Here is a 12,208-nt window from a genome sequence, read left to right as displayed (position 1 = left end):
ACATGATTAGTTTTTCCAGCTATAACAGTTGTAATAAGAGATGGTCTTTGTCTGAATGCCTTGTCCTATTTAAGTTTATAAATCAGTACTTTTTTTTGACATGTTCATTTCTTTGCTGCTTGTTTTCAACGATTAACTTTTGCTTTTTTGTTTTTGTTTGTTTTGTTGTTTTTTTTTCACATAAATGAACATTATACAGAACTATGAATTGATTCTACAGGTATGGAAAACAGCATGAACATCTCTAACTTTTCTTTCCTTTTCCTTTCAATCCTTTCTATTAATTAGATCTGCTTTGGCTTTTGTCCCTATTCTTGATATGTCAAGGCTGCTTATCCTGGGTGATAAGGATGTGTGTTTTAGGGCGGCAGAATTCTTGCAGGGAGTGAGGACCTGCTTTCAGTTTCATTTCCTGGACATAAGTGCTTCGTTCTCCTGGCTTATTGCTCAGATGTATTTCAGGCAGTTATGTACCATAAAAGAGTTTTTTGGCATGAAAGGAGAAGTTGAGGTTTGGAGTGTGAAACTGAGATAATGGAATTACGGTGATACGCTGTACCTTAGCCTTCAGCTTTTGTTTGTGGCCCTGCTCTTAGCAAAACTTCAATGTGTATACTACTTCATTTCATTTCCATCTATTCATTTGTGCACAGTTTATGAAATTGTGTGCCTTGGTGTTAGAGAAGCAAATCTTGTAAGGAACAACTAAGTCTTTGATACAAAGAGTGAATTTTCCATGCCGGAGGGCACCTGATTGTCACTTGCCTTCTGTAACCTCTGACAGGACTTCATCGAGCTTCTGAAGTAGAGTGATTACATATCATTCTGCATCAGTCTTGGCTTCTCCTTTGCATGAATATCATTCATTATCTGGCATTAAGGCTTTCTGAGTATATCACACACACGGCTACGTGCTATTTACACTGTGGCGAAGATCAGGAAAAGAATGGCAAAGATTTTTGTTTTGAAGGCCACGTGACTTGTTGAAGATCTGTTGGCACCTCTGTGGCACTCTTGTGCATACGGAATCATAAAGGGTATATGTCAGGTTATTCAAAATATTTAAAACTGTTAAGACTTGCTTTCTATCCAAGATGTTAGGTGGATGACAGTTAGTTACTGGTGTGCTTGTGGCTTAGTAAAGGGGAATATCTGAAAAAATGAAGAGTAGCTGCTGTGACTTTGCAACCTCTCTCAGGATTAAAGCTTCATTGGAGAAAGGCACATGAGGAAGGTAACTAAGCAAGTGCCATTTGTGGGTAGGGTGAGGTATGCACGCAAGGTGTGCCAAAATAAAATGTCAGCATTTAGACAGTTCTTGTGCAGTTGTTTAATGCAGCTGTAACGTCGGTAGTTGCTTAACTCCCTCTGAAGCAAATCAGTTCAAGTGAACTTCTGATTTCTGCATGTACGAGTTACAAGAAGTTCATCGTGGTTCTCTCTGCTGTTCTCTAGGCTCAAGGTACATGTGAATGGGATTATTTTGTGAAAAGAGTGCTGAGTGGTGCTGGGAGCTGCCATCGGGGAGCGTGCCGCGAGGGTGAAGGTTGTGAAAGGGTTTTCTTAGCTACAAGATTGCGGCACTAGCTTCCTAGCAACCTGGTGTTAAACCCCACACTTTTTGTCTGTAAAGTGGCATAGTTTCTGGGATTCTGATGCCAAAATTATATAGCGTTAGAAAGTAGTAGACTTCTGAAAGATTTTTCTGTAGCAAAAAGCTTTACTGTAAGGCTTGCATTATGCTTAACAGTTGATTAATTGCTGGTGAGATGAGAAGGGAATAAGATATATGCATAATTAAGGAAACATATATGTGCCTGTAAGCAGTTTAAAATGTAATGTTAATCACTTTTGGTATTCTTAACTAGTCTGTGATGCTCTCCATGCTTATTAATTTGACTAAATTAACTCTATTCTTCTGTATTTTGCTAGAAAGTGTTTTTCTGCTTTAGTAATGTCTGTACAATACTTTGAAGATGTAAAGTTCACTATTAATGCAAATAATTTTTGTTTTATAATATTGAAGTGAAATTTGCATAAATTCAGTCACTTGCTGATGTAGAAAGCATTTATTTTGTAAAATCTTGGCTTCTTTGGTCATTGGTATTGACCAAATTATTTCTCCTTTAGAAGGTTTCCCATTTCTTTCCTATCTGAGCTTGCTTTCAGTATGCTCAATGGCTTTATCACTTCCGACGTAGTCTGCCTGTCACACTTGGTTCTCTCCCGCCTCTGTTAGCCACCCAAGCTCGTAGCCTTGCCTTCGCATTAGTTACTGGGATGAACGAGTGACTGTTTTCCCGCAGCTCTGTGCATGATTGGATCTCAGTGAGCTCAAATGCAAAATTGTTATCCTCTTCATATTTAAGCGATTTTTGGAAAAAGAGTACCTGTTCTATGTTGACTGCTGTGAATCCTTCTGATTTGCGGGCACTGAGTTGCATATTTATCTTTCAATTCTTGGTATCTTCCTTTAAACTGGAATTCCTTGAAGTAATGGAAGAGAGTTTTGAGGTTACAGAAATACACCTAATGCTATTAGTAATAATTCATGTAAGCTGTTTTTTTTTAATCTTAAACAAATAAACAAACAAAGAAACAACAAACCCCCCACACACACACCACAAGGCACCTTTTGATGGGCCTTGAAGAGTATGCCTTCATCCAGCACTTTGCTAGAATACTGCAAATTTTAAGACAGAGTAATCAAATGTGAATTTAAGAGCTACTGCATTTGGAAAACAAAATTTCAGAAAGTTACTTTTTCATCCTTGCTGTCTACATCTGTTTTTTCTTTCATCTGGCATTTTAGCATAGTTTAGTCCATAGTAACACTCCACCTGCTTTGCCATGAAATTGCTCTTGCTTCCAGTTGGAAGTCTGTTGTATTTCCTGAATATCTGTATAATGTGATTTCTGTATAGGTAGAATCTTTGCAAGCAGAAATAAAAGAGAAGATGGATGATTACAATAAGCTGTTATTAGAAAAGGAGCAAAAACATCAAGAAATCACAGCTCGTGATAAAGAGATAGAAAAACTGTTGGCACAGATACGAGAACTGGAGCACTGCGGTACTGAAGTCTCAAAGAATGTACGCTACCTGGAACGACAACTGCAAAAAATGAAGAAAGTGGAAACCGAATTAAACCAAGTAATTTTTAAATACTTCTTTAAAGGGGAGCGGCATTATACAGACAGTGTCATCAATGACTGTGTTAGTGGTGTTGGAGACTATTCCTGGCACCTGGTGGTGAGTTAAACTGTTGTATTAACGGCAGGTATCGGAGTCCCAGTTTTAAACAAACTCTGGTTTTACGAACTATAAGCCTACTTACTACAGACTACATGACTATACAACAACTACAGTTGTCATGTTTGCATAGATCAGAGCTGTTCTTTTGCTTCGCTGGAAGTTCCTGAGAAGATAGCGTTACTGAATATTAAACATCACGGGTCTTCAATAAATAACTGCGTTTAAACTCCTATTATCTTAATCAGTAGCTCTTCTTGCTGTGTGGGTCTGCAGCCAGATCTGTTTGTCACACTCCGAAATTTTTAGTGCTTTTTTACTACTGCAGATTGAATCACAGCATGGAGTTAGGAATTACATTCCATTTAGCAAAAGTATTTGTCTTTTACCAGACATCTGAGTAACCTTCTTAAACTCAATGTTTCCGTTTCCTCCCAGCAATTTTCCTTGGTTCAGTATTGTTGGTGTGCCTGTCAAGTTTGAAGATTTGAGAATGGCATGATCTAAGCTAAATTTATTAGTTTACTTGCTAATTGTGTAAATATTTACTTCTATTATTTTTCATTTTAAAAATATTGAACAAAAGGTTTTTTTCTTTTAGCTTCAGGTAAAGTGATATGGACCTAGCCAGTGTTAGTTTATATTATTCCTATTTACTTGCCACTTGTGAGATTGCATCTGGGGAACTGCTTGGTTTTAGACTCCCACCTACAGGAAAGACATTGATGGTCTGGAGCAAGCCTAGCAAAGGACCATCAAGGTGGTCAGGGGGCTGGAGAAAATTATTTTTGAGGGGAAGCTGAGATAACAGGGTTTGTTTAGCTTTGTGGAGATCTTATTGTTGCTACAGCCACATAGTGTGAGGTTATAGAGAAGATGAAGTCAGACTTGGAGGTGCACAGTGAAAGGATGAGAAGATATGAGCATAAACTGCAACAAGGGAAGTTCCAGTCAAATGGTGGTGGGAAACAGTCACACTGGGGGCAGCCAAATGTTGAAAAAGGGGCTCAGGGTGGCAGTGGGGTCTCTGTGACTTGGAGGTGTTCAGAATTCGGCTGGCCAAGGCACTGAGCAGAGCCAGGTTGGTTCTGCTTGGAGTCAGAGGTTGGAGCAGAGAGCTCCAGGGACCCTTCCCAGCTTAAGCTCTTCTGTGATATTATCCAAGTGTGCAAAAGCCCGTTTGCTTTCCATCTGGCTTGCATTGGAGTGGATGGAGACTGTGATGCTGCTTTTGGCAAGTTGCTCTTTTCTCTGAAATCTCAGCTTTCTGTTAAACGGGCTTTTTTTATCTACGTGCATTCAAAATATTCTTTTAGCTCTTTGAATGTCCCAGGAAATTGGACATTCTTAAAAATCCTAAATAAGTCAAATTCAGTCTTTTTTTCCCCAAAAAACTAATTAATCAGCTTTAAACAAGGCTATACTATTCAATTTGCCAACTGTAGGCATTATAATAGCTTGTCTGGAAGCAATTTCGTGCAGTAAATAACTGCCAACAGAGCTCTAAGAATGATTGCATGTCATGAAATGACAATTACAGATTTTTATTTTCCCCAAATTCCAACATATGAAAAATGTCGGCGTTGCAGATAATGGAGACTAGCGCTAATAAGAAGTAGGTCTGGAGAGAGTGATTTTGAATATGGAACAGTATCTTTTTATGAAGAATACTGACTAAATTCACAGCTAGCAGATCCGTTTATCCTGCCGTCATGTGCGTGGAGCAGGTCTTTGTTTTTTTTCCTGGTCCGATTCCTTTCAGTTGTTCAGGTTGTTGGTACGTAACATTGACCCTTCTGGTTAGGGTTGTGCTGGGAGGATTCCTCATCCTTTGGCTAGAGGTCTTGAAAACAGGGCTCCCTAGAGTGTCTGCTGTCCTATGGATTTTGGTATTGGTGAAATACCGTGTTAGACTACCTCTGCGTGGGCATCCAGAAGAAGGTTTTACAGTGAAGGTGCGTTATGTAAAGCTCTGATTTTTGCCTGGGTTGCCATTTGTTTTTCCTGGGTCACTGTAGCAACCTCAGAACATGGCAACAGGAGAATGCTAGGATAAACTTAGCTCTTGTGTGCAGCGCCGCGCTGATGCCACGAGCTATAGCACACTTGCAGCTCTGCTGTCCAGTGAATGCAGGAATATCTCCGGTAAGGCAGCCCGGTTCTGCAGGAATCGGGATTTGCACAGTGTTACTGGAAGTTTTTTGTCAGTGATCAAAATGGTGCAGGTAATGTCTTATTTTTAGTTGATATAAACCAAAAGCAGCCTCTGTTCTTGCTTGGGTATTTCTGTGTTAGGTGCTCTTCTACCCAAAAAAGTGCAGGTGATGCTTTCATAATGATTACATTTGTTTTTTAGCCTGCCAGTGATATTAGGTGTGAACAACACAGCTTTGTACCCAACTGGCTGTCTCTCCTTTAATTTCCTCTTTCCTCTTGCGTGTGCCTGGGCTGTCCCCAGAGCTGTCCCGAGAGCCAGGGGGACTGCCAGGGGCTACCGGGTGGAAATCAGGCGGCCTCCTCAGTATGAACGTGAGGGTTTGGACAACGGTTTTAAATCCCTGTTCTGGGGCATGCTGCTTTGATACTGCGATACAGCGTTAACTTTGTAATTTACTTTTTTTTTTTTTAATTGACGCTTCTTTCATTTTAAGATCAGAAGATGCTATCCATGTACTCTGGGTCGTAGTTCTCTTTGATTTAAAGAAAAGATGGTCAAATTTTATATAATTTTTTCGCAAATCGTATGGTGAGTCTAAAATAACCCTTCTGTTAGAGGAACTGTGTAGTGAGCTATGGGCAGAGTAAGTGTTGAACAGCAGAGGCAGTTACTGCCTTAAATTTTAAAATAAATAAATAAAACGATGGTAGCTTGACAGACCACAGATCTGACAGAAACTTAATGCTGGTGCTTCACATTCTGACTTAACATGATGGTTTTGTAGTAGGCTTTTGATCTACCCAGAACTCTCTATCTCTTAAGTTTAGCTTGGCAAATATATGGTATCACAATAAATGAGAACACAAGATGTTTAGGTTATTAAACATATAAACCGCTGTGTAATTGAGAAAGTGTAGTGTATCACTGAATGCTAAATTTTCAGAAGTTGTTAGACTTGGGTTAGAAGAAATAAAGGGGTAAAAACTTAAGTGAGCTAAAAACATGCAGTTGTTCTGCATTCCTGTTTCTTTGTAGGCCACTGGGATTAGGTACTTCTCTTCTTGTACTGGGGTTTACCAGTGTTTTGGCAGGATTGTTCTGGTTTGGTGGGTACGTATATTGACAGCAATTAATTCTAACATTAAAAAAAAAATGTTTTGCAGGATAAAGAGGCATTGCAACAGCAACAGTACAATAACCTGATCCAGATCTCTGCCCTACAGTCCAAACTGGATGAAGCGAGGCACAGAGTACCAGCAGACGGCAGTTCTGCCCCCGAGCTGAAGGAGCAGTTACAGGCAGAGCAGGAAGCACTTCACACCAAAGAGAGAGAGGTGAGAGCTCTGGTAGGGTCCTGGGGATTTCTGACTCACTTGCGTAACTGCAGAAACATTTTGTGCAAACTCATAGCTGTGAATTAAAGCTGTTCCAAAGCCCAATAACTGATGATGTAGTAAATGTGCCTTCTTGCCCAGTATTCTCTCTGCTTTGGTGTTAACTAACCTTCCCTTTTCTTGCTTTTGTGTCCATCTCCCCTCCCACTGGAAACTGTCATGTGATGATTCCTATCAGCTTTCAGACCGATTGATCAATATCTGTTATAAACTGATTTTCCTTTCTTTCCAAAGTGGAAGTGGAGCGGAAGGTAGATATATTTTGGTCTGAGTGACAGTCAGCGGTAATTCCTTTAAGAACAGAAGGAACAAATACCCATAATGGCATCATCAGACCTTCTCTGTTTTGTGAGCCAGAGAATGTTAGCAATGAGTGAGTACTTGTGCCAAGCTAAGTTGAAATGCAGTGTAATTGGTCACATTATTTAGATTTTTTATTGGATTTACATGCACAGGTACATAGACACTCCCCCCCCCGCCCCACCCCCGTGTGGGTTTATGTAATATTACATAATTATTATAGTATCTGTAGTATACAAACATACAGTCCAGTTTAGGAAGTGCAAAGAAGAAAAATGTGGGTGATCCTCCAGTTAATTGTGTACCATTGTTTCAAGAACAGTACGACAATAAAACCTAATTTCTTACAGATGGAAGTTCCCTGTCTCTTACGAAGTCTGACTTCAGGAGCCACTATACCTTTTCCATTCTCAGAGCCCTTTATACCTTGCTACCCATTAGGGCAAAAAACCTGATTTATTTAGGTTTATTTTATTAGGGTAAAACCTGTGGGTGGCAAGATCACAGTGTTTCCAAGCAGCTCTTTGCTCTCAAGCTGTCAAACAGCTACAAGCAGAGAAATGTGTATTTACTGACTCTTTTAGAGCTTGAAGGAGTTGATGCTCAGAATTTTCATTGCCGGGATTAGCACTGCAGTGCTAATTGCCATCTTCTAGGAGCAAAATGGTGATTATGTTAACTGCTTGTATTTCCATTAGCCATCAAATGCTAATATGTCTCCTGTTGTTATGTCAAATTACATCAGTGGTCAAGGCTTGATTATTCAGAACAGAGGTTAACATATCTTTTACAAGCAGTTAGATATTTTTATTTTTAAACAAAATGGAAAACCACCTTAGTAGTACTTTGGTTTCGTAGCTGAGGAGCTGGAACACTAGCTTCTTACTCTCTTTTTACGTCTCGAGTATTTTATTAATGCAAACTGATTAGAGAGAGTTTAAATCAAAGAATTTGCTGAAGTTACTTGCTCTCAGTAAATAAGGCAATGAATGAAGTTATATCTTTTCTGCTTAAGTAAGAGGACTTAATTGAAACAACTATGCATTTTTTGTGGTTTTTTTTTCAGATTGCAAGCTTGTTAGACCAACTAGAACAATATAAAGATAATTTGATCAGTAAAAATGAGGAGATACTGCAGCTGAACTTGCAGTTAGAGATGCAGAAAAACCTTAGCACTTCCAGCATCAGCCAGCTTCAGTTAGAGAATGCACGCTTGAAGGTAGGTTTCCTCAGCTTTAGTGTGCACCAGGCAAGACTTGAGACCTCCTTTCTTGAGTGTTGTGGTCTTCATCTTGTGATGTTATGAACAGATAATTTGTTTCTCTCGTCAAGGGAATATTGCATTACTGTTCCAAGGCTAATGCTGGTTATTGTGGAACAAAACCGCCCCGATACTCTAAATTCATGCTTATGGCATTATCTTCTACAGCCATTTGATTTAAATAAAAAGCTTACCTTTTTCTAGCCCTGGCAGGTTATGAACTACAGTGTTATCATTTAGTAAACACTACAGTGTTGTGTGCGTACCTGATCTCTACAGCCATAGCAAATGCGACAAGTTAGAAAACTGGCTGGCTGTCAGTCTGGCAACTGGAGTGTTCATCTTTTACCTTGAAAGTTGAGAAATGTTTTGGCAATCTAATCCCGTGGTACAGGTCTAAACAAAAGTAGCTGTTGTTGTGTTCTTGAGATCTTTAATGTTATGGTAAGGAGGAGAATGTTTAAATAAAGCTCTTAGTTCTGTTCTGCCATTCGGTTGGGAGAGAAAGTAAGTCCTTTCTAATGAGATTACTATTTTTTCTGATCAGGAGGATCTAACAAAACTTCATGTGAAGCAAAATCAGGACCCAGGTATTAGTGATTCCTCAGCTTTGTCATTCCCACAAGCTCTACTTAAAGAAAAGAATCAAGAAATCGATCACTTGAATGAGCAGGTGAAGAGGCTCCAGCACAAGCTAGAGAATACTCTGGAGAATAAAGTAAGAGTGCTTACTATATGTTCATTGCTTGATTTTGAGGGAAGCAAGGTATACAGGATCTTACTGTAAATGAAATCTATTTGATAATTCTCTTAGGAAAATAGAGAGTATTCTAAGTACCTACCAGCTGAAGTGTGCAGTTCTTCCTGATGTTAAATGTGTGATTTAATGCCTACGTGATTCAGAAGGAAAATGTAATTTAAACTCTATGTGCAATAGTAATTCTGTCTACATACAGTAATTTTCAGACCTTACCCTTTTGCTCAGGTTGTGGAAGAGCAAAAATCTGAAATTGAAGAACTCAGATCACTTGTCGAGCACCTTCGTGGAGACCAGGAAAGGCTGCGTAGGGACAAAGACGAAGAGGTAGAGCAACTCCATGGAGTAATTGAGAAGCTTCAAAAAGAGCTGGCACAATTTGGACCAGTGTGTCATGAAGTTAGTGACAACCAAGATGATCTCTATCAACTTGCATTGGGAAAGCCAGTGGAAAACCTTGAGAATGAGTTGAAGAAGGGACTGGTAGATTGTCAGGGTGATACTGATCCAAACAGAAGAAACTCATTGCTGCTCTCCAAAGTGAGAGGACTTCAGGAGGAACTAGAGCTTGTCTCAACTGCTAGAGAAGCTCTGCAGCAGCAACTGGAAGAGAAGGAATCGCAGTTCAAAATGGAAGTGGAAATTTTGGAGAAAAAATGCCAAAAATTACAAGAGTCATCAGAGCAGCATGTTGCAGAGCTGACCTCTCTGAGAATACAGTATGATGCACTTCAGGAAGAGTATGGCCTTTTCCGAACACATTTTTCTCAGGGAGAGGTTGAAGCAGAGATGATGACTTCTCGCATTCAAGAACTTGAAGATACTGTGAGAGAAAAGGAAGCAAATATTCTAGAGAAAGATAGGCAAATGAAGACTATGGCAGATCAAAGAGAAGCTGATACAAGCAAGTTGCAGTACTTAACAAAAAAGGCAGCAGAGCTTCAAACGGAGTTAGAAAAGAGAGATGCAAGTCAGGCTCAAGATGTTTATAGTCTTCAGGTAGAAGTTTCTAGACTTGATTTCCAGGTGCAAGCACTGAATCAGAAAGAAGTAGCTTATCAGAGAGAAATCAGTGAACTGCAAGGTAGCACTACAAAACTGAAGGATCAAGTTGAGTCATATGTGAAAGAGCTTGAAGCCTTACGGTTGGAAAGAGGTGAACTGATTTCACAGGTGGAGTTGTACAAGCCTAAGGAGCAACATGATCATGAAGAGACTAACCTTGCCAAGCTGTTTTGCCGGGGAGAAGGAGAAGATGAAGCCTTTAAAGGAATGGAGGAATTGGAAGAACTGGAAGCAAATCTTGATCAGTCATTTGCAGTACTAGCATCTCCTACTGATAAACTGGTATGTGATCTGTATTTTAATATGATTACTTGTTTTTTAAAATAATCCAATTTTATGTGCCATATAAAGCCCTATAGTTTATCCTCTTCAGTGCTGTAAGGAAGGGTGAAGATGAATACTGCAGCATAAAAATGGCTGTGGTGAGTCAATTGAAGGGTCTGTCTATCTTTGTGTAGTTTCTCCAGCGGTGGCTAGAGGTAGATGCCTGGATGGTCTTAAGAACAGGGCGAGGATGTGTGGAAACCTAATCCAGTCAGTTTTTCTGAGCCGGATATGATTTTGGGCATGGATCCTAAGGTATAGGTGGCAAGGTGTTGGCAGGGGGGGAGCTGCAGGGAGGCCTCTATAAGAAAAGGCCGGGGCTGCTCCATGCTGGGCAGAGCTGGTTCCACCGCAAGACACAACTGAGCCGGTCAGCCATGTGCGTGGCACCACTGAGAAAACATATTTAAGAAAGGACAAACCACTGCACAGCCAGCGAGGGGGAAAAGTGTGAGAAACAGCCCATGGAAGAGATGGTGCTGGAGCAGATATCCACACCGCAGAGAGGAAGTAGAGGAGTTTGGAATGAAGGTGTGAAATCGAGCCTGGCGGGGGGGGGCTGTTTCAGTGTTTGTGTCTTGCCATCCAACTCTGTTTTTAATGGCAAGAAATTAAATACATTTTCCCCAAGTCAAGTCTGTTTTGCTGTGAGAGTAGTTAGTAGGTGATATCCCTGTCTTTATCTCCACCCATAAGCTCTTTCCATCTTATTTTCTCCCCCTGATCAGTTGAGGATGGAGCGTGAGAGAGCGGCTGGGTGGGCAGCTGGCAGCCAGTCAAGGTCAACCCACCACGAGCTACTGGGACCATATTTGCCATGATTTATGCCTCTCTTGGCGAACTACTTGAAAATACTTTGTCATGTATCATGGTTTTTTTAGGAATCTTTATTTACTGTGACTCTTGTATTTACTCTGAATCTTTTCTAGAACCATTTGCTCCAGATAATAAAAGTTCACATTAGGTTAAATCACTCAGTTTTGGAAAACAGTAGTACCCAGATGACCTGTTTTTTCAGAGAGCTGTAGTTGTCTGTCATATACTAACTTACTGTCTTTAAAGGCTGGCTTACAGAGGTGGTAAGTGTTAGTAAGAGAGCTTACTAACTTTTACTAACTGAAAGACTGAGTGCATAGGAAAGGAAAGGAAAAAAAGTTAGGTGTTAGTTTTGTGTGGATTTTGGGGGTCCTGCTTGGCAGTATGATATGGGTATAAAAATTCAACGTGGTTGACTAGTTGCCCGTTCGTAATGGGAAGGGAAGGTGGCTTTTCAGCACCGGGTAGTGTTAAGGAAAAGTACAATATTTGGTTTAGAACATCAACTATCTGAGCAACATAGTGACCATGACCCTGAGAGCTGGAGAAGGGGAAAAATAACAATATTTGGGTAATTCTGTTGTTTTAGTATGGATTAGCTAAATGCCATCATAGAGAACATCTTCACTGGAAACGAAATGTCTGCTGCTTGGAGTACCAAGACAGAAAACCCACATGAGATTAAGCAGCTCTTTACTTAACCCTGAATAGTGAATGAGAGTTGGTTCAAATTATTAATACTGAAGAACCTTTGTGTAATAGTGAACATAACACAAACAAATACAGCATTTTTAGAGGAGCAAAGAAACCCCCTCAGTTATTCTTGGGTTCAAAAGTGAGAACAATGTGAAAGTTAGGGAATATATTAAAATGGAAGCTGGA

At 40.0% G+C, this 12,208-nt stretch overlaps 1 protein-coding gene across 13 annotated transcripts in view; it reads left to right on the top strand.

The window, feature by feature from the left end:
* The window catches only part of PCNT (pericentrin), a 100,859-nt gene that overhangs the window by 57,844 nt on the left and 30,807 nt on the right, over window positions 1-12,208 (top strand). For 10 of the 13 annotated variants that reach the window (XM_075755815.1, XM_075755813.1, XM_075755816.1 and 7 more), the window contains 6 exons: window positions 200-220; window positions 2,925-3,152; window positions 6,573-6,743; window positions 8,170-8,322; window positions 8,912-9,082; window positions 9,350-10,468. In XM_075755815.1, the coding sequence (XP_075611930.1) occupies window positions 200-220; window positions 2,925-3,152; window positions 6,573-6,743; window positions 8,170-8,322; window positions 8,912-9,082; window positions 9,350-10,468 (1,863 nt within the window). The remainder of the gene's footprint in view (window positions 1-199; window positions 221-2,924; window positions 3,153-6,572; window positions 6,744-8,169; window positions 8,323-8,911; window positions 9,083-9,349; window positions 10,469-12,208) is intronic. The other 3 variants (XM_075755818.1, XM_075755817.1, XM_075755810.1) reach the window with 1 other exon arrangement.

The sequence above is a fragment of the Balearica regulorum genome, chromosome 6 (assembly GCF_011004875.1).
Source record: "Balearica regulorum gibbericeps isolate bBalReg1 chromosome 6, bBalReg1.pri, whole genome shotgun sequence".
Taxonomy (NCBI): Eukaryota; Metazoa; Chordata; class Aves; order Gruiformes; family Gruidae; genus Balearica; species Balearica regulorum.
Note: the sequence above shows the minus strand (reverse complement) of the source record. Positions and strands in the feature narration are given on the sequence as shown.